This window comes from Pleurodeles waltl, chromosome 5, assembly GCF_031143425.1.
Source record: "Pleurodeles waltl isolate 20211129_DDA chromosome 5, aPleWal1.hap1.20221129, whole genome shotgun sequence".
In the NCBI taxonomy this organism is placed as follows: domain Eukaryota; kingdom Metazoa; phylum Chordata; class Amphibia; order Caudata; family Salamandridae; genus Pleurodeles; species Pleurodeles waltl.
The window spans coordinates 1,768,882,410-1,768,907,443 of NC_090444.1; the positions used below are offsets into that span (position 1 = coordinate 1,768,882,410).

Consider the following 25,034-nt stretch of genomic DNA (forward strand, 5'->3'; position numbering starts at 1 on the left):
TTACCCAGAATCCTTTGCAAACCTCAAAATTTGGCTAAAAAAACACATGTCCCTCACATTTTTGTGGCAGAAAGTTCTGGAATCTGAGAGGAGCTACAAATTTCCTTCCACCCAGCGTTCCCCCAAGTCTCCCGATAAAAATGATACCTCACTTGCGTGGGTAGGCCTAGCGCCGGCGACAGGAAACACCCCAAAGCGCAACGTGGACACATCCTAAATTTTGGAAAAAAACAGAGGTGTTTTTTGCGAAGTGCCTACCTGTAGATTTTGGCCTCTAGCTCAGCCGGCACCTAGGGAAACCTACCAAACCTGTGCATTTCTGAAAACTAGAGACCTAGGGGAATCCAAGGAGGGGTGACTTGCGGGGCTCGGACCAGGTTCTGTTACCCAGAATCCTTTGCAAACCTCAAAATTTGGCTAAAAAAAACACATGTCCCTCACATTTCTGTGGCAGAAAGTTCTGGAATCTGAGAGGAGCTACAAATTTCCTTCCACCCAGCGTTCCCCCAAGTCTCCCGATAAAAATGACACCTCACTTGCGTGGGTAGGCCTAGCGCCGGCGACAGGAAACACCCCAAAGCGCAACGTGGACACATCCTAAATTTTGGAAAAAAACAGGTGTTTTTTGCGAAGTGCCTACCTGTAGATTTTGGCCTCTAGCTCAGCCGGCACCTAGGGAAACCTACCAAACCTGTGCATTTCTGAAAACTAGAGACCTAGGGGAATCCAAGGAGGGGTGACTTGCAGGGCTCGGACCAGGTTCTGTTACCCAGAATCCTTTGCAAACCTCAAAATTTGGCTAAAAAAACACATGTCCCTCACATTTCTGTGGCAGAAAGTTCTGGAATCTGAGAGGAGCTACAAATTTCCTTCCACCCAGCGTTCCCCCAAGTCTCCCGATAAAAATGATACCTCACTTGCTTGGGTAGGCCTAGCGCCGGCGACAGGAAACACCCCAAAGCGCAACGTGGACACATCCTAAATTTTGGAAAAAAACAGAGGTGTTTTTTGCGAAGTGCCTACCTGTAGATTTTGGCCTCTAGCTCAGCCGGCACCTAGGGAAACCTACCAAACCTGTGCATTTCTGAAAACTAGAGACCTAGGGGAATCCAAGGAGGGGTGACTTGCGGAGCTCGGACCAGGTTCTGTTACCCAGAATCCTTTGCAAACCTCAAAATTTGGCTAAAAAAACACATGTCCCTCACATTTTTGTGGCAGAAAGTTCTGGAATCTGAGAGGAGCTACAAATTTCCTTCCACCCAGCGTTCCCCCACGTCTCCCGATAAAAATGATACCTCACTTGTGTGGGTAGGCCTAGCGCCCGCAACAGGAAACACCCCAAAGCGCAACGTGCACACATCACAGAAAACAGACCTGTTTTTAGCAAAGTGCCTACCTGTAGATTTTGGCCTGTATCTCAGCCGCCACCTAGGGAAACCTACCAAACCTGTGCATTTCTGAAAACTAGAGACCTAGGGGAATCCAAGATGGGGTGACTTGTGTGGCTCGGACCAGGTTCTGTTACCCAGAATCCTTTGCAAACCTCAAAATTTGGCTAAAAAAACACATGTTCCTCACATTTCTGTGGCAGAAAGTTCTACAATCTGAGAGGAGCTACAAATTTCCTTCCACCCAGCGTTCCCCCACGTCTCCCGATAAAAATGATACCTCACTTGTGTGGGTAGGCCTAGCGCTCGCGACAGGAAAGGGCCCAAAACACAACGTGGACACATCACATTTTTTCATAGAAAACAGTGCCTACGTGTGGATTTTGGCCTCTAGCTCAGCCGGCACCTGGGGAAACCTAGCAAACCAGCGCATTTTTGAAAACTAGAGACCTAGGGGAATCCAAGATGGGGTGATTTGCGGGGCTCTGACCAGGTTCTGTTACCCAGAATTCTTTGCAAACATCAAAATCTGGCTAAAAAACACTTTTTCCTCTCATTTCGGTGACAGAAAGTTCTGGAATCTGAGAGGAGCCACAAATTTCCTTCCACCCAGCGTTCCCCTAAGTCTCTCCATAGAAATGGTACCTCACTTGTGTGGGTAGGCCTAGCGCCCACAAAAGGAAATGGCCCAAAACACAACATATTTTTTCACAGAAAACAGAGGTGTTTTTTGCAAAGTGCCTACCTGTGGATTTTGGCCTCTAGCTCAGCCGGCCCTGGGGTGGGGGGGGGGGAAATGCCCTAAAATAAATTTGACCCCCCACCCCCCCAAACCCCCCTGCCCAGGTGCGACCCTTGCCTACGGGGTCGCTACCCCTGCGTGACATTGGCGCCAAAAAACAAATTCCCGGTGCCTAGTGGTTTCTGCCCCCTTGGGGGCAGATTGACCTAAAATTGACCAATCTGCCCCCAAGGGGGGCAGACATGGTCTAAACACAGTTTGCCCCCCAGGGGAGCGACCCTTGCCTGATGGGTCGCTCCTCATCTCTAAAAAAAACCCCCAAAAAAAAAAAAAAAACACACAAAAAAAATTTGCCCTGGCAACAAGAGGTTTCTGCCCCCAGGGGGCAGAAATGGCCTAAAATAAATTTGCCCCCCGAACACCCACTCCCCCCCCCCGCCCCCGGAGCGACCCTTGCCTACGGGGTCGCTCCCCCTGCGTGACATTGGCGCCAAAAAACAAATCCCCGGTGCCTAGTGGTTTCTGCCCCCTTGGGGCAGATTGACCTAAAATCTACCAATCTGCCCCCAAGGGGAGCAGAAATGGTCTAAACACAATTTGCCCCCCAGGGGAGCGACCCTTGCCTGATGGGTCGCTCCCCATCTCTAAAAAAAACCAAACAAACAAAAAAAAAACACAACAAAAAAATTTTGCCCTGGCAACAAGAGGTTTCTGCCCCCCCTGGGGGCAGATCGGCCTAATAATAGGCCGATCTGCCCCCAGGGGGGGCAGAAATGGCCTAAAATAATGTTGCCCCCCGAACACCCACTCCCCCCCCCCCCCGGAGGTACCCTTGCCTACGGGGTCGCTCCCCCTGCGTGACATTGGCGCCAAAAAACAAATCCCCGGTGCCTAGTGGTTTCTGCCCCCTTGGGGCAGATTGACCTAAAATCTACCAATCTGCCCCCAAGGGGGGCAGAAATGGTCTAAACACAATTTGCCCCCCAGGGGAGCGACCCTTGCCTGATGGGTCGCTCCCCATCTCTAAAAAAAAACACCAAACCAATTAAAAAAAACACAAAAACAAAATTTGCCCTGGCGCCTAGAGGTTTCTGCCCCCCCGGGGGTAGACCGGCCTAATACCAATAGGCCGATCTGCCCCCAGGGGGGGCAGAGATGGCCTAAAATAATTTTGCCCCCCCCACCCCTACCCCCCCCCCCGGGGAGCGACCCTTGACTACAAGGTCGCTCCCCTTGTGTGACGGCGCAAAAAAAAGATCCCTGGTGCCTAGTGGTTTCTGCCCCCCTTGGGGGCAGATTGACCTAAAATCGGCCGATCTGCCCCCAAAGCGGGCAGAAATGGCCTAAATACATTTTGCCCCTCCAGGGGAGCGACCCTTGTCCAAGGGGGTCGCTCCCCATCTGTAAAACAGAAAAACAAAAAAATCCCTGGTGCCTAGTGGTTTCTGCCCCCCTTGGGGGCAGATCAGCCGAATCAAAATAGGCTGATCTACCCCCCCCAGGGGGGCAGAAATGGCCTAAAATAATCCCCCCCCACCCCCCCCCCAGGGAGCGACCCTTGCCTAAGGGGTCGCTCCCCTTGCGTGAAATTCACGCAAAAAAAAAAACTCCCTGGTGTCTAATGGTTTCTGCCCCCCTTGGGGGCAGATTGGCCTCATCAAAATAGGCCAATCTGCCCCCAAGGGGGGCAGAAATGGCCTAAATATAATTTGCCCCCTAGGGGAGCGACCCTTGCCTAAGGGGTCGCTCCCCACCTAAAAAAAAAAGAAAACATAACGAAAAAAAAAAAAAAAAAAAAAGATCCCTGGTGCCTAGAGGTTTGTGCCCCCCCTGGGGGCAGATCGGCCTAATAATAGGCCGATCTGTCCCCAGGGGGGGCAGAAAAGGCCTTCCCAAAAAATTGCCCCCCCTGGGAGCGACCCTTGCCAAAGGGGTCGCTTTGTTGCGTGACATACGCACGCAAAAACAAACTCCCTGGTGTCTAATGGTTTCTGCCCCCCTTGGGGGCAGATTGGCCTTATCAAAATAGCCCAATCTGCCCCCAAGGGGGGCAGAAATGGCCTAAATATATATTGCCCCGTAGGGGAGCGACCCTTGCCTAAGGGATCGCTCCCCACCTAAAAAAAAAGAAATCATCACAAAAAAAAAAAAAACAAAAAAAAAAAAAGGTCCCTGGTGCCTAGAGGTTTCTGCCCCCCCTGGGGGCAGATCGGCCTAATAATAGGCCAATCTGCCCCCAGGGGGGGCAGAAAAGGCCTTCCTAAAAAAATGCCCCCCTGGGAGCGACCCTTGCCCAAGGGGTCGCTCCCTTTTGCCAATTTCACGGGAAAAAAAAAAATCCCTGGTGTCTAGTGGGGTTTCAAAAGCCGGATTGCAAGCAATCCGGCTTTTGAAACCTGTGAGAGACTTCAAAGGGAAGGAAATACATTTCCTTCCCTTTGAAGCCTCTCGGGGCCTCCCCCATGGGATTGAAAAAGAAATGCAAAAGCATTTCTTTTTCAATCGCGCTGGAAGCTCTGCTTCCAGCGCGATGGGGGAGACCCTGTGACTAATCAGCGCGCGCTCGCGCGCTGACGTCACAGGGGGGGTTGGGGGGGGTCGGGGGTGGGAGGGGAAGGGCTTCCCCTTCCATCCCTGACTTGGGGGGGTGGGGGGGAACCCCACAGAGGGAGCGAGAGCGCTCCCTCTGGGCTCTGTGCACAGGACGTAATGGTTACGTCCTGGGCACAGCAGCACTGTGCCTCAGGACGTAACCATTACGTCCTGGGCACAGAAGGGGTTAAACCTAATCTGCCAATGCCATGTCCATGAGAGGAGCCCCCAACCCTTGTTACCTTGGAATGAGGTCTCTATCTCAGACTCAGCAGGGACACGAAGACTGGGTCAGCGTCAAGACGATGTGCAGCATCGATATCAGCGATGGTGGCGATGCCCTCTGGTCGGAATCCCTCTGATTATCTGTCTAAAGTGCGATGTATTTATACAGATCTACAAGGACCCCTGACGTAGGTGTGTTCCCAAACAATAGATAACAGATGTGCTTGGGACGGCAATTAATATAAACAATCCATCGAAAGTATAGAGAGGGAAAATCCCTAAGTGTGAACACCTACTGTTTGTTTGTCTTTGGTGCTTGATCTTGACGCCTTAGCGCAGTGACACTGATAATGTAACTCATAACAGGTGGCCTAACTATAAACAAGGCAGCCTTCTTAGAAGAATTAAATAATTAAATGGGCTAAGACAGAACAAACTAAGTAGGTTAAAAGTCACTAGGTGACGGGGGCACGAGTCTGCAAGCCAGAGGCTAAGCTAACTCCTGTTATCCCTATAAAACGAACTAGGATTCACTACACCCTCCCCATTGCCGTAACAGGTATGACGAAGGTACAGGAACCCAAACATTAAAATTGCTCTGAACTAAACAGCTAAAAGCATAAAAACCAGCTAAAAAAATCTTTAAAATATGTTAAAAGATATTAAAAACGAATCTGCTAAAAACACATACAGAGATGTTAATGTCAACCGTGACAAGCACAGCGTGCCAAAGCAAGTTAATGTAAATGCATAATTTTGAATTGGGAATGGCAAGTCAATTCATCAATTATTTGCTGTACGCATGATCTTGAAGAGTGTCATCGAAGTCACCAACCAAGGACCTCAAAAATGAGTCAACATCGTCTGAAGTCAAATTGAGTGCTGGGCGGAAAAACGGATCCACAGAGCAGTAGTGAGCAGTATTTCCTGGTGTAACGTTATCCACTGCAGTGTCCTCATCCGTGGTAGATCTCAAAACGGAAGGCTCATAGGTGGCCTCACGAAGCAACCTCAGTCTCAAGGGGCATGACCGTGTATGAACCTTCATCGGGGACATCAGCAGTTCGTGGTCCACAGGAGATGTTGGTGCAACAGCAAGACAGACCATAGGCAGATGTTCAAAGAGACACCATATGCAGCGGAAGACTGGTTGTACGCACCAGAGAAGGGGCCAAAATGAGAACGACCAGTCATGCTCCAGTTCCACCAGCAAGGGTGCACCGAAGATCTGAACCATGCGCTCACGGTACAGTGGAGTTGGTGGGAGCGGCTCCATTGCTCTGCGTAGCTGGAAAGAAACAACCACTGCGAATCAGAAGAAATAGCAGTAGTAGTCTGCCAATCAAAGCCCAAATATTTGGAAAGCCACCAAACACACTTGAAAAGAGCGTATGGATGACTCCGAAGACAGTCTGGAAGATGGACACGAAACCAGACCGACAGCCTTAAAGAAATGAACAATCCCAGTGGTGCTTGAAGCATTGAATATTCTGGATACCAGTTCTCCAAAATGCTTGGGGAAGTTGGTATTTAATAGGGATTGTATCTCGGCTGATGATCTCGCAATTTGGAGAGCATACGTCTCCTTTGCAGATGTCAAGGCGACCTGTTTTTGAAACAATAGTGCCTTTAGCCTGCTCAGCTTGTCATAGTTCACATTAATAGTATCTATGTGGGGCCACATGTCAGATACTTTTATCTCTCGTGTGGGGGGAAACAAAACATGTCCACAACACTTAACGACCTTCAAGACCGAGATTGCATAGGCAATTCCTGGTTGCATGCTGCAACAACTTTGATCGTTCAGTACCACATAACTTCCATTGGAAAGTACATGAAATACCGGGCGAATCAAAAGGACGGGAGTACCCTTCAGCAAACAGGGCAAATTCGCGACCCACGCATTGCAAAGACCGTGAAGAGACACTTGCTTGCATATCATGGAATGACGAACAGCAGTCTCACATTCGCTTCCGCTAAGAAAGACCTCTGTTTCGCCGTTCAGACATTTATAGTCAAAGGGCAACTCCCACTCTTCCTTAATATAGCTATCTCCTAGTTGCTCGTACCTTCCCACTGCAAGATGTTTCAGGCAGCTCGAGAAACGAAAGGTCAAAATCAGTAAATTAATTATGCCATATAAGAGCCAGATAGTTGAAGGACTCTCTGCTACCGTGAAGGGCAACTTATCTAATTTTTCTACGCGAAGCATGGTGAAACTAGCCTCCCTTTTAGCCATTGTCTGTTGTTCCTTGGAAAAATTAAAAGCAGTGAAAAATTCACTCCCATTAATATACTTCCATGGAATGTGGCCATTTTTCTGTGTCTGTAAAGTCCAACCCAGCTGCATGATGGAACATAGCTGTGTTTGCCCATGATATAACCGGGACAAGTCTGTCTGAGTAATATCAATAGCAGACAACACTATATTCGATAGTGAATAAATCCTGTTGGACAATGTATTCATGCCGTTGTCGACAACAGCTAATGCCTTTTCTAAATTTTCTTTATCCAATTGCCTCAATCTGGGAAAGTTTCCAAATTTCATTGTACATAGCATATAAAAACCTTTTCAAGCGCTGTTTCCTAGGACCCAGCAGAAAATCCTGCAAGTCTATATCTTCAAAAAGAGTATTCAGGTGTTCCCTGACCGCGGCTAACGTTTTGGTCTGTACCCATTGCTGGCACAGCTTACCCACACTGTATGTCGAACCTATACCTGTATGTTGACCCGATATAAAGCAAGGGTCTGGTCTGTTAATTGAGAAACCCCCTGAAGAGTTCAAAAAACCCGCCTGGCACTCATTAGTGTCAGTGGGCCAGATTAACCGCCCGCCGGGACTAGAAAGTGAAGAATTATAAGTACCAGCCTTAACCATTGCATCTAGCTTGTCCTCGGTGATATTGAGGAAGTATTGCCAATCTTTAAACCTTGCCGGGGGTGGGGATACTGGGCGTGTTCAAGTCTTTAATTTTTGCTAACCCCAGACAGGATGTCTGCTGAATAGTGTCATTTAAGAAAAGAATTTGCACAGGAATCAGGCATGCTCGAAATAAAGCCTACCTACCCTGTATCTGCCAATCTTGCGTTCCCCATACACTTTTCAAATCAATAGTGCCCTTCCAGTATTTTTAACCTTCAACTGCGAGCCGGGAAACAAAGGGATCTGAATAAATCCGTTTTGTATCAGTTAGCAAAATTTTCCTAATTTGTGCTGGAGGTATTTTAAAATAATACGACTCTGCTTTTCTTGTGTCATGCCCAGAAAAGTATGTACATTTATCACTATAGTACTTTGGGGTCCCCACCGGTGGTGTAGAACAGTGTTCCCACTGTGTGTAGTTTAATACTGGCCTGTATCTAGTGGCACAGTGTAGGTAGTAATGTCCCCAATTGTTATAGCAGAACATTTCCCCATAATTTATTGTATGTTCATATACATCATCACTTTCAAAAGCAGAATAGTCCTTCATTTCAGTTAGCATGGAATCAACTGTTTGGACATCCCAATCATCAGAGACAACATCAGGTGTAATTACATCAGTCATTAAAATTATGAACACGTATGGTATTTGAATAATTTCAGTAGGCCCGTATATCGAATGGAACTTTGTCCCACACAATCCCATCAGAAATCGGTATTGCTGTAATATTCACAGGGGACAAATCTCTTTGGACCTTATGTGAAGAATGATGTGGAGTTAAAACTTCATCAACAGGCTCCACAGAGGAGCGATCAGGAATATAGTGGCCATTTATAAGCAAAAAGAAAACAGTCACAAAACCAATCCATAAAAATAATGCAAAAAATGTCAAACTGAACCATAAGTAGTTCCATGGGTATTTCCAATAGTTCTTTTTAAGCCATTGATACAGCTTACTACTTTTTGAAACATTGTCAATCATAGTAGTGGATGAGTCTGAAGAAAAATCATCAATGTCAATGAAATAGCCAGAGGCAGTCTCTGCAAACACGGGAGCCGGTGCACCATCCGTACTTTGGTCCACTTCACGTGGGGGCTCTTGGTAGACAGTGTCGTTAGTCTGTGATGTGTTTGTGTAAAAAACAGCTAGATCCTGAACCAGGGTGGTCACCGAAGAAGTGACTGGAACCAGCAAGAGTTCATTTTCCACCCTCCCCATGGTCAGGGAGGTGTCTGGAACAGCAGTTGACATTGTTGCATAGTCTGTAGTAGTGATGTTCATTCTACTATGTAGATGTATGTCCTGTTGGGTAGTGAGAGGGGATCGGGAACCACCCAAGGGACCTCTTGGTCTAATGTGAAGGATCGGGCACATGGTGTAGTTTGATGTCATCAATGGAGATGAATCTGTTCGTTTTAGAACCAGACAGTGGTGGTAAGATGACAGTCCTGGTGCCTTTTATTCCCAAGACCGGTACAAGTGCTCTGTATGATGGACCGAATTCCTTCTTCACTGCGATCTTCTCACAAACAAGATCCCAAACTTTAGGAATCCAGCCAGTCGAGGTTTTCGCTAAATCCCTTATTCCTAAAGTGGCAGCACTTGCAGATGATTTATCATCACGAAATTGCTGAAGCTCCTGTAAAACAGTGAGACGCTCATTTATGTAAAATGGAGTTTCTGCTGCCACTATACCAGGGGCATCAAGATCTGGGACATACATAGGTATCCCAAAGAGAACCTCATATGGAGAGCGTCCCCCCAAGGACCGTCTTGGCAGATTATTCAGTGCTCTCTGGACCCCATATAGGTGATTTAACCAACTGCGGCCTGAACCTAATACTCGAGCTGTTAAGGACTGCTTTAGATCACGATTCCGCCTCTCCACGACCGAATTTCCCTCGGGATGATATGGTGAGGAGTAATGGAGTTCAACACCCATCGTCCCCATTGTGTCCCTGAATGCCTTAGAGGCAAATGCAGGGCCCTGGTCCGAATGGAATGCTGCAACCGCTTATGTACCGATAAAGATCAGCAAGTCTTTTATAACAGTCTGGGCGTCAGCCGACTGCTGTGGCCATACCCACAGGAATCTAGAACAAGAATCTACAGCGACTAAAATGTATTTGTATGCACCATCAGGCTGTAAGGGACACAATGGTCTAGGTACACACACTGTAGTGGCCTATTGGACACTAAGAGTGATGTCTGCGGTGGGCGTTTGATATTAGAACCCTTGATCTGCTGGCAAATGTCACAGCAAAGAACATACTGCTTTGCTCCTCTGCATAGACCAGGCCACCAGAAGCGTTTCTGTAGAAGTGTTATCGTGGCCTGTATACCAGAATGTGCAGAAGCTACGCCCTCATGCGCTGCTTTAATTAGATCTAATCTCTGGTCTCCATTGGGAATCACTCGATCTCCAACCCCAGGAATTGTTGTGTAAGCAACATTTTGCGCACTGATATGGTAAGTATAGTTTGTAGGGTATCCTTTCGGAAGGGGCTTGCCTGCAGCCGAAGTTTTAACGGCAGTCAATATTTCATTATCCAATCTCATCTGTGAACGAGTCACTGCAGCCACAGAAGCCGTAGCTACTGCTGCTTTGGCTGCTTCATCAGCCAATGTATTACCGGTAACGTGTACTCCTACACGTTGTGTCCCAATGTATGGACTACATGGACACACGGCAGCTTATCCTTAAGATCAGCCACCCTCCCCCACAATGTCTTGTGTTTAATGGTGTTCCCTTTAGAATCTCTAAACTCGTTCAGTTTCCAATGATTAAGATAGTCATTATATGACTGGACGCAGTAATAAGAGTCACAGAATATTAAAGTCTGGCATCCTGGCTCAGTATGTTCGAGCGCTAGAATAAGAGCTTTAAGCTCAGCCAACTGGGCTGTGCAGTCCCCTAAGGTCTGCGTGTAGGTATTATGAGGGTGGAAAACTCCATCTTCCATCACTCCGCTCACGGCTGCGCAAGCTGCCGAGTATTGATGCTTAGTACCTACAGCCGGTTGTGCTGAACCATCAGTGTATATGACAGTATGGTAGTTGTCTAGTGGCAAGATATTTAGAGGAGCGGGATACTCTTGTTCGTACTGGAGAAACTCTTGTGTCTGAAGTTTTGGATCGAATATATAATCAACATCAGTGGCGGTCAGAGACATTGCCCATTGAATCCAACGTGGATCTAATGCTTTAGCGTTAGGAACGCTTGCTTTGGCGACAGCCTCTAAGGCCGGCACCGGAGAGACAACAATAATACGTGTCCCCTGGGCAAGTGGCCTCTCTTTTATGATGGCCATCTGAACTGCCGTCAGAATCTTTTCTGTAGGTGCAAAACGCTGTTCAGCATTGGAGTATAAATGTGATTTATACGCTATTGATACCGTGTCACCCTCATTAAAGGTGACATAAGTAATTCCAATGGCACCAAAAATTATTCTGATGACCAAATTTGTTTTATTGTCACGTGTGTGCAAGTGTTTGGCTTCTAACATGTCCTGTTACATCTCCCTAAGGATGCGTGTGTGTTCAATTGTCCAGTGTCTGCTAGAAAAATTGGGCTAAGCCAAGTCATAAAGTGGCTTGATACGTTGTGCATAATCTGGAATGTATGTGTCAAAATTAAAGAAACCTAGTAATGACTGTAGTTTCTTAAGTGTGTTAGGAGGGTGCAGTTGAGAAATTTTTTCTAGAAAGTGCGTGGCCAGGCTCTTTCCCTCGTTTGATAGCTCATGTCCCAGAAATAATATCATGAGAAAGCTATTTTGCTTTTCTTAAAATTGAATTTGTAACCGAGGTCTGCAAAACCCAAAATGATCCGAGCGACCCTTGCAAGATGAATGTCGAGGATGTCGTCTGTGAGATATATGTCATCCATGTAGGATAACGCCTCGGAATCAATATCATACAATATTGATGTTACATGGGCTGAAAATAGCCCTGTGCTATTTTTATAGCCTTGAGGTAAACGACAAAAGCGTTTCTGAGAGCCAAATGAGAATGCACGCAGGTCCTGACTTTCATGTGCTAAATTCTGGCAGAAGAATCCATTAGAAATGTCTAGTGTTGTTTTATATTTTTTACGCACTATATTGTTTATTAGTGCCGTGCTGTGTGAATTTTGTATGGCATATGTGCGTGTATGACTATTTAAGTGGCTATAATCAATGACTATTCTATAAGAATGGTCTGGTTTTGCAACAGGGAATAACGGATTATTCATTGCAGATGTACAGGGCTCAATCACTCCCTGGTTCTCAAGTTGGGCGAGAATCTCTCTCACCGGAGCTTTTGCTTCATGTTTAACAGGATATTGTGGCTGCGGTTGGGGTGTAGACCTAACAGGAATAACATGACAAGGAGACTCCTTGCCCCAACCTACATGATTGCGATTCAGAAGCATAGGCTTCTTTGTCTGCTTCCGGAAAAAGATCGGAGAAAGAAGGCAAAATGACATCTTCCCCATGTGGGAGATTGCGGACATGTTCAGGTGGCCAGTCTCTTTCGGCCAATAGGATATCACTAGTAAGTTCATCGCAAAATATCACACTAATAATGCTCTCCACGTCTCCCTCTATCTAAATTTTTAAATCATAAACCCTATCGGGGGAGTATGCGGCCATCCGCTGTTTCAACTGCGATGTAATCGCTAGTTGCTGTCGCATCCAGATGATCTTTCAGACTCTGGTGACATATCGTGACCTCTGCCGCGCTGTCTAACAGAGTCACTGCCCACATCTTGTTCCTCAACAGTGTTCTCAAGTATACTGGCATTCTTAGCTGTCAGTGCTGCCACCTTCTTCTTTTTAAACTGTGGCTTTTGCTGAGGAGTCTTTTCTTCTTTTTTAATGGTAGACTGCGGAGAGTCTTTCTTTTCTTTCACGTATTCAGGACGTCGATCTTGACGGCCCCCTCTCTCGCTATGTCTATCCGGTGCGTCCTGAAAGGAACGAGAGGGACGTGAATCAGTATATCTGTCTGGAGTTTTAATGTTCTCCCTATTTCTGATATTATATCTCCTTTCGGAGTTCTCCGGGTGTGGAGAATCAACTCTCTTATTTCTTCTTTCTTTGAAATCTTTTTCTTTGTCCCAGCGCTTCTTAGAGTCCTCTTGTGCCTGCCTTGTACCCTCCTTATGGGCGGTACGTTGTAACTCCAATTTCTTTGGCTTGGCTCCCAAACTATCTCATCCTATACTAGTATAGGTATCGGAAATAATTTTCGGTAGCTGTCTCTCTTGTTCCTGATGTGGAGTTTCCTGGAGACGCTGGAGAATTGCCAGTGCCACAGCTTCCCCTTTAATGTTACTGAGTATTACTGAGGATACGGCATCAAAGTTACGCATTAATTTCATCCCCAAATCCAGGGCTGGTGCAGCACCATGCTCATTTTGTATTTTTTTTTAACAACTCCGGTAAATTGGCAAGTGTCGGGGTACCATGTGTGGTAGTATATATGGCAGCGAAGACTGTACCCCATGTGGCACAGTCATCCACCGAGGGAACCATCCCAAAAGGCAAGCACATAGTGAGCAGTCTATGTTTTTCCTGTGGCCCCATATGGGGAAACACAGCTTCCAGCTGATTAGTTTTCTGGGCAATCCAGAACGGTATTTTTTCCCGTTCTGCAGACACTTTACCCATAATAGTATGTACTGTTTGTGGATTAATCCCAGTAGCCAATTGATAACCACCAGTTACTGGCGGTGCTGGACGCGCTGGTGTTGTGTTCAATGTTCGCATTACAAACTGAACTAATCGTCTATATAATGTCACTAATTCATTATATAAATTTTACAGATCTGCTTTTTGCATATTCTGTATGCCTGGGTAAGGTGTGTATGTGGCAAACATGGGCCATGTAGGCCCGTCATTACTTAAGGGACCTAACCTCACTCTTTGTAGTACATGTGGTAGGGCGCCTTCGAACCAGTTCTGATGCTCTTGGTATGTGAGCGATATTTCATGATACTGGTATGCTCAGTACCGTTGAGGTACGTTTGCAATCTTATATGTGTGGAACGTATGTGTTCTTTGGTCAACCTCAGGAAAGGTGACTCAACAGTAAAATGTTTCTGTTTGGTATGCTTCATTAGCTTCTATTATAAGAGTAACATCCCGCCCTCATCTGTAAGGCCATGCATTAATAAATGTTGTGTTAGTGCTTGTCTAGTATTTTCAGGAATGTCAATGGCGTTAGCCATATTTGTTTAGAAAAACGGAACACCAAAAATGGGGAGTAAAAGTCCTTTTATGAGTTCGAGCTCGAAAAACCTACAGCTTGATCAGGTGTTACCTTTTCGACTGAGGAGGATTTTCCCAAAGACCACGGATGTCTCTGTATAATGGTACTTAGGGTACCTGTTGTCTATGAGACAGTGATAGTCGGGGTATCCATACATTTGTGCCTAAACACCATCGTTGGTGGCGCCATGTCGTAGTTTGGACTCTTGCTCTGGGCAAGACTGCTGGTTAAAGGATGACAGTACTTTTGCTTGTAGGTGACTATGCCTTTCCTACCACAAATCGCAACTGTTGTCCCAACCTTACCGGCTCACTAGCAGCACCTCACCAGAAACATAATAGTAAAAGGTGATTTATGGCAGCCTTTACGCATGGACTCGAGAGTAAGACATCTCAGGGAGTGTTGTGATTAAACAGAGATTACCCCTTTCTTACAGATATATCATGTCTCATACAAACACAGGCAATGACAAGGATGCAGTAAAGTTTCAACGTAACTGCAATTTGCGATAAGTTGCATGGGCTGCAATGATTAGGATAATGAATAATGCAAGGAACAGAATTGTGAAAAAGAGAGTCATTAGTACAAAGACCCCCACCATCTCGCAATGCATAGAAAAGACATGCAAGATGTAATATGCCCTAATACCCTAATGTGAAAGGCCTAACCTCCTACCTAAAGGAGAGCTGGGTTTGTTAAACCTAATCTGCCAATGCCATGTCCATGAGAGGAGCCCCCAACCCTCGTTACCTTGGAATGAGGTCTCTATCTCAGGCTCCGCAGGGACACGAAGACTGGGTCAGCGTCAAGACGACTGCAGCATCGATATCAGCGATGGTGGCGATGCCCTCTGGTCGGAATCCCTCTGATTATCTGTCTAAAGTGCGATGTATTTATACAGATCTACAAGGACCCTTGACTTAGGTGTGTTCCCAAACAATAGATAACAGACATGCTTGGGACGGCAATTAATATAAACAATCCCTCGAAAGTATAGAGAGGGAAAATCCCTAAGTGTGAACACCTACTGTTTGTTTGTCTTCGGTGCTTGATCTTGACGTCTTTGCGCAGTGACACTGTTAATGTAACTCATAACAAGTGGCCTAACTATAAACAAGGCAGCCATCTTGGAAGAATTAAATAATTAAATGGGCTAAGACAGAGCAAACTAAGTAGGTTAAAAGTCACTAGGTGACGGGGGCACGAGTCTGCAAGCCAGAGGCTAAGCTAACTCCTGTTATCCCATTAAAATGAACTAGGATTCACTACACTCTATTATTCTGCATTTGGGGCACTGTTTTGATCTGGAGCCATTGTGGCATGATGTAATCCCTATGTACGCATTTATAAAGTATACATTTCAGTCTTGCATTATGTGTAACTTTCCTGCAGTTACCCAATATAGATGTCCAGTCCCTTTCTCTTAATTCCATGCCCATATTACCTTCCCACTGTGTATTCAGTGTAGTTACACGGGTAATTCTGCACGGTATCAACAATGAGTAAATTTGAGTGATCTCCTCCCATGTCTAGGAGGGTCTGGTTTAACATGTGTGGTTCCAGTTCTTGTGGAAACCCTGCCCAGGCCTTGCAAACAGCTGCTGCCAAACCAGAGTTAACCAGGAAGCATCCACCAGCTATTACCCATTTATCACAAAAATCTGCATAACCCACCATTTGGCCATCCTCAAACAAGTCTCCCATGTCATGAGGAGTATCACTCTCACCTCTATGCCTCAGGAAAGATGGCATCACTGGGCTAATCCCAGAGCACCAGGGAATCAACTGCTGCATATAAATGTACTTGTCCCGTCCTCTTTTAGTTGCCTGTCCCCATATATCTAGTAGGGTCTTAACCTGTAACAGGATAGCTGTCAGTTCTTGTAAGGAACTAAGGGCAATGCCAGTAGTGTCAGTGGTCGCACCAAACGCGCCTACATCCCTGCCACTGGATCAGTGCTCCGTCCTGAAACCACATCACTGTATGCTGAATATGAGCTGCCCAATAATAGGCCTTGAAATTTGGTGCCTGTAAACCTTCACTATCCACAGTAGTTTCAGTACCTCCAAATTTATACGTGCCCTTCCTGTCCCTCAGTAGAGCAATCGAAGCAATTCATCCAGTTTGCAGAAGCAAAATTCCGATATGTGCATCGGCATGTGCTGCAATACATATAGTACTCAAGGTAGCATGATCATTTTGCTAATTGTAATACGCCCCATTAAGGACTTAGGGGACGTCAACCTCTTGTGTACACTTCGCTTAAGGGATGTCAGTAAATTGCCCACATTAGAGTCATATACTTCATTGTAATCTGAACACAAATATACTCCTAGGTACGTTACTGGGGTTGTCTGGATCTTAGTGTTTTGTAGACGGGCCTCCCCTGCTACAGATAACTGTATAGGATACAACACCAATCTGTCGGCATTTAGCCGGGACCCTGAGTTTGCCCCCACCCTCGCTGTTGTACTGTGTACAGCCGGCCACGTGGTCATTGGATTTCTCAGTGTTAACAGTATATCATCGGCATATAATGGGATGATTTAATACTGCAACTCACTCAGATTTACTTACCTAATGAACCACACTCCTACTCTTGGTTGCATTATTCCCCTTCTGCTTCTCGTAAACGTACGGTATACAAGATACTTATATTTTACATGTACCGCTGGAACTTTCCTAGTATTATTGTAAAGCACACACGTTGGGTCTAGGATGTGCTTTGCAAAACTGCAAACCGACAACTAAGAGGGTTTTACATTTTGAAAATTAGTTTTGTAATAATGTATATACAGGTTCTCTTGATTTTAGAAATAGCTTGTGCTAGTACTGTCACGTGTAGACTGGTATTACTTAAACCTCTGCGTATACATTTCTCAATAAAGGATTCCTGGCATCGTTTATTGAGCAAGCCAACAACAAAGTACAAAACATATCAAGGAAGCTACTCGTGTGAAAAAACAAATAAGCCACAAACAGTTGATAGACATATGTCATGAGGGACTCAAGTAGGAGTTATCATCATTACAACTAGTTAACAAATATTAGTCAATGCTACAAAGTGGCCTAGAGTTGGAAGAGTTATCCAAAGAGAGTTCTTAGTTTTAATAAGAAACATATTTTATCTTGGATTGTGCTGTAACTGAACTTTAAAGAAATCTTAGTTAACTTGTGTAACACTTTAGAATGTAGTCTGGAAAGGATGGCAAATTTGATGGATATTGTGGAATACTTGCTGGGAAATACATGAAAATCAAGGATATTTGGAGAATATATGTAATTCCAAAGGAGATCAATGTAAGATTGGTTTAGTTGATTCAAATGTATAAAGGGCATACAGGTACAGGAAAACAAATGAGAAACATAACAGGACCATACTGAGTATTTTCAGGCATTAGAAAATAATGAAACACTAAATAGCGTACCTATGAAAGTATGCATATCTAGCAAACACAACATGGAATGCTATAGAAATACAAGGTATTTGAAGGTTTTGTTTAAAACTAAAATAAACAGAAAAAAGACATCCATTTGTAAAAAACACACATGTAAGACGTATGAGTAAAAAACGCTTCCATAAACGAGGCATGTTAGGAATGATACAGGTTTGGCTAGACATGTTCAAAAGCAGGGGAAGCCAAGCAAAGGGTCTAGAGATAACTAAGATTAGTGACTATGGTGTTCAGGTACACTCAACTGTGAACTGGTACTGTGAAGTATGGTAGTTTCTAACGCGTAAGAGGGTCCTAGTCCAAATACTTGCTATGTGAACACGAAGAGGAGTACCCTAAGAGGATTATACCAATGAAGAAGTGAATGATCAGTAATTCAGATCTTTTGCTTAAGCTCACTTGAGGATTTGCAAAGGTGCACAGATAAACTATGTCCATCCACGAAGGGCTTCATGAGGAGCCCACAGCTGAAAATAATTCAGAAGTTTCTATTGTTTACGAACTGCAATTTGGAAGGAATTTGTTACTGTGTATAATATTTTATAAGGGAACAGCATTCCTTCAACTGACCTAGCCACAAGGTTGTTCATTTCCATCCTGGGCTGCACGGTGATGATGGTGTCTAAGAAGACCGTAGTCTGTGACTCCAGGAAGGCTCTCTCAGCATTTGGGTGCATCCCAAAGATGTTGGGAGAATCAGTATCAGGCAAGGACTGCAAGTAGGACACACAGTCTTGCAAACTTGCAGTTTCCAACACAGGTCGATAAACCTACAGAGAACATAAAAAGATGGCTTTTCATTTAGACGATATTTGTATATACGTACACTAAACAATAGCTTGCAAGTAAATTTATATTACTACCTGAAATGACCACTGGAAAAACAGTTGCTGGTCTTAGGTATGGCCAGGTTAGGTGCAAGTGCTGCAGCTTGGTCAGCACCTGGGGCACCTAAACATGTAGGAAAGGAAGCTGTCCTACAAGGATCTCTGTGGGAGAGCATTAGGGGTGGATGCAGTGTGACCAGGGACAGTGTAAGAAGGCAGAGGACATCTGTCTGTACTGGGGGATCGCTAGCAGCATTAGTAATCTAAATCCAATGGATGGGCACAAGGAATGGTTTGTAACTGCCACAAAGGACCACTGAAACCGCCCCTCTTTTTAAAACTTTTCAGTTTGTGGGCTAGTCTCTTTACTATGTAGCAAATAAAGATGCTGTGAGGACTCTTTATTAGGGTCTTGGATGGACGATACGGAGCAGTGCTTAATTTGAAAAACATATAAGTGTCAGGTCCCTCGCCAGGAGGCCACTGTGGCTTGCACTACCCATTCATTGCCCCTGCCAGAGCTGCCAATGTCAGTACCACCACAACTACTAGCTATCACACTCTTACAAGAGTCACAATTGAGACTATTACAGGCCCCATAATCTTTAGGAATGGCTTGGGCAGCAGGGATTAGTCATTTCCAATGTATATTGAATCAATATACAGCTATGATTGTGCTCATCCCTAAATTAGACAAGTGCCACCATGTGGCAGACTGTCATAAGTGCTGGTGTTGACAATTAAGTACCAGTGTTGAGCACCAGAAACCACCAGCTCAAGTTCATCGCTGATGAGGTCTGAAATGAAATTGTTGCCAGTCAATTTTTTAAATTTTTTATTCATTAACATGGTAATAGTTAATAGAACTAACAAAGCAGTCATCACCTGGACAGGCAATAGGATGGTATTTGGCAGCACCGCCTCCCCTGCCCCTTGTTAGACACAGAACAGCAAGCAGCATGGAATTAAAGAGCTTTGTGTAAAAGCATGCAGGTGGTCAGACAATTATTAGGGCTAACAGAAAGAGCCATTGTCATAAAGTTTAGACTCAGTTTACGGTATGGTCTTACATTTGACTAGATGTTTGGACTAGACAGTTTCAAGAAAAGGCTACAAGGAATGCGATTGAGCTTGAGCTGACGGATTTGATTGTCTGCTCTTGGACTGAAATCTCTCAGGACAAGAAAACATTCTATAGAATGTAAAATCATTGATAAATTATAGTAAATGGTTTTAAATTCATAAACATCATACCCTATCGTCTGAGAACGCGTAGTCTTCCTGTAACATTGCAGGGTTATAGAATGTATCCAAAATGCTTAACAGGCATCGGCGATCCCAGTTGTCTGTCACTCGCCCACCATACACCACTTCACCAGTTAGGTAATGTACAGCTTGCCATGGTATCTCACGTTGGCTTTCAAGAAGCATTGCCAGCATCTGCATGGAAACCTAGGAACGCATAAGTCAAAGGTTTCTTTATTAACCAGTCACAGTTGTGCAAAAATATGTAATATCGTTGCAACCGATATTTTACTGCCATTGCACATTTTGTATTACATTTATTTACTTCCCAAGTCATGGCCGTGCTATCTCCATTTCACTTAAGAGACCCAGACCAAAAACACCAAACCTCTTGCTAAAAAAAATACAAAACACCAAAACACAACTCCTCTATAACCTCAATGCACCTGCAGAATACCCAGCTCTCGCCCAGTTCTCGACTATCAAGATGTTTTGCAGCAGGGTCGTTTGCAACCAAGAATCTTGACTTTCTCTGTTGCAATTCCAAAATGTTGATACACGAATAAGGCTTTGTAATGTGAACGTTTCTGACTGTAAATTCGAGTTAATTCATAGGACGATCTTCCAATATGACAAATTTTACAAAATTGAAGGATTAAGGTTAGGAATTGGAACAAGGTTGCTCCCAGGGATGGCCAAATAGACAAGCCATCTGGAGTGTGGTGAATACCAACAAAGTCATTAGAGACACCTCATGTGGGATGAGTGAGTGTTAGTCACTGACAACTTCCTTGTGTACTGGGGGCTTAATCCAAACCCGAAGATCCATTCTCAGATATCAGGTTCAGCTAAAATATCAGAATAGGCCTGCGTGGAACTCAACATCCTCGCTTCTATGGTGTGTAAAGAAGGAAATAACGTCAAAGTGCAGAAATGGCTTTTATCAGCAGAATGGTATGAAAATCGACGGCTGGCACCATGACAATGTCACCTTGTGCTGGTTGGAAGTACTGTAAAACGTTTACAGATCCTGTCTGATCCCTGAAAAACACTTCAAAGATTAGGATTCCGTGTAATATTAGAAATAACTGACTTTATGCTTCTTAAAACCTTACCTCCAAGTCAGAAGAGGTGAATTCATATGGGATATTCCACCCCAGGGCACCATACTTTCTTCTCTCAATGACTACAGCATTGAAGAAGCAAAGGCTGAATAAAAGCCTTTTCCAAGATGGCCTCCGCTCTCCTTTCTCGAAATTGGTTTCGGTTACCTCTCCAGAGCCACTGCTGCCAAAGGTTTGAAGTAATTTTCCCTTCAGTCCCTTTGGTTGCTCTACTGCCATCTTTGGAACAGAAAGGCAAGTGTTAATGACACTGATTGTTTTAAATATTTATTTTGAGATATTTAGTGTAACAATATTCAAAGAAGCAAAGACAAAAGAGACCAATTAAAGGGAACCAAATATATTAATATAATTCAATGAATGCTGTAGTTGATCTATTCATTTTATCAGAATTGAGCAACAGGCTTCAAGGAACAAGCACTGCCAAGGGCAACAGGTTCAGCCTTGGCAAGCCAGAGGAAGAGTTAATGAAGATACAAATTATCCTGAGGAGCTCCATCAGCCTCTTCTCAAGCAGCCATGTCCACAAATGGCAGTTTAGAGCCCTTCTCTTGCTTTTGGTGAAAAAAAAGCCCAATCAAAAATAGAAAATGTTTGTATATGTTTTATGTTTGTGTTTGGCTGATGGAGCTTTCCTCTCACCAAAAGCAATGGGAGGTGCCTGGCCAGCCATGTTTCAACCCAGCCTCTAGAAAACAGGCGAAAGGAGCACCATCGGATAATAGACATGTATTTTCACGAACTATCACTATCATTATGGCTTATTAAAGCCACACCTGGCCTGGAGGTGGATCCATTTTTATCACCCATACCGCCCCCTATTTGTACACAGCACACCAGATAGATTTTGGGAGTTGGCGAGCCTCAAAATGCTCCCTTTGTGGGCAGTGGCTTATTAACAGAACTGCAGGCTCTAATGCAAGGAAAAACAATTGCTCCAGGACTGCTATTTAGATAATAAAATACAGCAATAATCATGATTGAGTGGCCTCTTGGGTATCTGGGGCCCAGTGCTACTACTCCGAAGGCACCATTGGTAGTTGTGTCCCTGTTTGTGAAACTTTAACATTAGCCAGCAAAGGGAGCATTCTGATTGACTGGCCAGTGGCCAATGTTCTACTCTGGTGCTAATCGTCTTTCAACCCCTGTTAAGGACCAAAGAGAAAACCATAAGGCCATGATCTAGCATCGGCAGCATGTACCACCACTGAGACTATAACAGGACGATTTGTCAAATGGAATAGGTCAAAGTCAACTGCTACAGATCTTTGCTTCCTCAAATTTGAGTCTAAAAACAGTCAGCTTCACCCATAAATGAGCAATGGGTTTCTTAAGTATCTCTACAATGGCAGGCAACAACAGCATCTTTAAGTCCTCCATGCTAACTATGGGTCTGATTATGAGTCTGACGGTCGGAAAACCCGACCGCCAGACCCATGGTGAGGAGACCGCCACAACGCAGGCAGTTCCCCACCGGCCCCATTATGAGTTTTTCACTGGGCTGACTGGTGGACACCAAGGTTTCTGCCAGTCAGCCCAGTGAAAAACGTGTGGCAGCATTGGACTCAGCTCCACATGGAGCATGATCCAATGCCGTCGGACAGGGAGCCCCCGTAGCACCTTCGGAATGCACACTGTCTGCACAGCAGACAGTGTGCATTCCGACAGTGCCAGGGAGGGGGCCCCTGCACTGCCCACGACAATGCTGTGGGCAGTGCAGCTCCCCTGCACTTGTTCTCCACCAACCTTTTTATGGCGGTTGAATATAGCCTTAGAACCCGCCGTAGCGGGCTCTACCGGCTATTAAAGGCCCGCTCCCGAGTTAAATGCCCGAGCCGAAGGCGAGGGCATTTAACAAGGGAAAGGGCCTTTAATAGCCGGTAGAGCCCGCTACGGCGGGTTCTAAGGCTATTAGAACATTCTGCCACTCAGGGCAGAATGTTCTCTTAAAAAAAACAAATTGCTCACGGAGCCCGAGGGGATTAGAATCCCCTCGGGCTCCGTGAGGCTTTGTTCACAGCTGCTGCTGCGAACAAAGCCCATTGGAATGTTGGCGCTGCGGGCTTTTACCGGCCAGTAAAAGCCCGCAGCACTCCATTGTTTTCAATGGAGCTGCCAACTTCCAATGTTCTAATCTCCATTAAAAGGCTGGCTGAAAAAATAGTTGTAATCAGCATGGCGACACTGACTTCAAAGCCAACATGGCTGATTACAACCATGACTGCCGTCATCCCATCAGGATCAGTGATCCTAGATCACCAATCTTGTAATATGGCGGTCGGACCACCACAGTAGCAGTGGTCCAACCTACACCACGAGTAATTGGCCTTATGTCTCACTTTGTCAACACTTCTGATCTCTTGCAAAGCCAGCACCGTGAACCATGGTGAACTTGTATTTATTGAATAATAAAATTCTCCTGGGGGACTAATAGACAAGGAGGGAGGCATGTGGTGGGGTATAAAGGGGGATGGATTTACTTTTTCGCAATGAGAGCACATGTATGACACCTCCCCCAACATCAGTCTGCTACACATGTGTCACAAACTGCTTCCTACCTTGAAGCTCTTCTGCAGTATCGGCACTGGAAATGAAGGGTCTGGCTTTGAGCTCAACCACAGTCTGAACTGAGGATCCATAGACGTGCTTGGATTGGTGAACCTACAAACAAAGCAATTAAGGCAAATACAAATAAAGCTCTTCAAACCCTCAGTCTTCAGAAATCTAAAAAACAATACGTTTGCCATCTATTATATCCAAAGTATGTTTGTTCGAATGCTTATATCTGCTTTGGGGGAACAAACAAACACAATTTTACATTTGCACAAGATTAATTCCTATGTAAAATTGTACAAAGGAGTAAGCTAACTTATAACAGAAAGGTTTGAACACTGACAGCTGTCAGAGATTAACTCCTGTTAAATAATGGATAAGGGGACTTGCGATACTCCTGTCTGACAGATTGATTTGTAGGGCAGGGCTTCTCAGTTAATGGAGCCATTCTCTGCAAAGGTGCCGTCCCTCAATATCACATCCAGCTCAACTCTGGGGAAAGAGCTTAAAGAGGCTGTCCAATTAGTGACGTCATAGTAGGTCTAAAAACCCCATGAAACAAAACAACATTCTAGGATGCTTTTTGTGGGTGATTGTTAGTGATGCAGGCTGGGTGACGTGACCTGTGTGTATCCTCTTCACTGGATGGCCACTTTACAGACAATGGGCCAGATGTATCAAAGGATTTTGCATTCACAAACACTAGCAATCAGTAAATTACACTGTTTGCGAATGCAAAATAGCCTTTCACAATCTATGAAAGGCACTGCAGTCCCATTTCAGGAAATTGTAATTTTTTGCAATTCCCTAAAATTGCAACTCCAAATAGGGAATCGCAAATAGGGAATTCCTATTTGCGATTAGCTGTACATATGTAACAAACATTTCCTAAATGCGAACTGGGCATTTAGAAAATAATGTTACCACCAACTCCAAGTAGGTGGTAACCATGTGCAATTTTAAAAAATGCATCAAAAATGCATTTTGTAATCTTCCATGTTGCACACACATGGCCGTAGGGCATGTGTGTGCTTTACATGTGCACAATTCTTTTTTGGGGGGTGCATCGAAGGGGGCCTTACGCCCTCAGCACCATTGGTTTTGCATTTCCTAATTTGTGAATTCCTTCAAGGAAATCGCAAATTAGGAAATGCAAAACATTCGCACACATGGGCCTTCAGGCCCATAGGAACAAATGGAGTTGCAATCCCTAATAGCGATTGCGAATTTGAAGAAATCTCTATTTTGTTACATAGCATTTTGCATTTCCTAAATAACAAATTCTTAAAATTTGCTATTTAGGGAATGCAAAATGTGAGTTTGATACTTATGGACCTTGGCGCCCACTAGGTCTCTGTGCCTCACTTGTTCCTTCTGCTAGCAAGAATTATAAATGCTGAAACAGTAAATGCATCAACATCCAAATGCTGATTTTTAAAAACGTACGAGTCAACAATGGTGCGTAGCCTGGGCATAAAAGAGGCTGCTAGATGGCAGTTCTGGAGGAAAACCCATCGCCCCTTCAATATCTGTGCTTTCTTGATTAACTCCTCAGCTTTGGCACCTTGACCCTGGCCCAAGGAAACCATGTCCAAGTGCAATGTACTCCCTCGTGTCTCCAGGGCGAGTCGTTGCAGGTGTGCGGCTGGGTCTGTCCCTGTTGAAAGACACAGAACAGATTACGTCAAACTGGTCACAAGT

At 44.9% G+C, this 25,034-nt stretch overlaps 1 protein-coding gene across 1 annotated transcript in view; it reads right to left on the minus strand.

Annotated features, from left to right (window-relative positions):
* Positions 1-25,034, minus strand: part of DNAH14 (dynein axonemal heavy chain 14) — a 923,784-nt gene that overhangs the window by 92,139 nt on the left and 806,611 nt on the right. Inside the window, exons 75-79 of the mRNA XM_069236199.1 lie at positions 24,780-24,990; positions 23,339-23,441; positions 20,772-20,999; positions 19,666-19,863; positions 18,155-18,354 (exon numbers count right to left, since the gene is read on the minus strand). Of these exons, the coding sequence (XP_069092300.1) occupies positions 18,155-18,354; positions 19,666-19,863; positions 20,772-20,999; positions 23,339-23,441; positions 24,780-24,990 (940 nt within the window). The remainder of the gene's footprint in view (positions 1-18,154; positions 18,355-19,665; positions 19,864-20,771; positions 21,000-23,338; positions 23,442-24,779; positions 24,991-25,034) is intronic.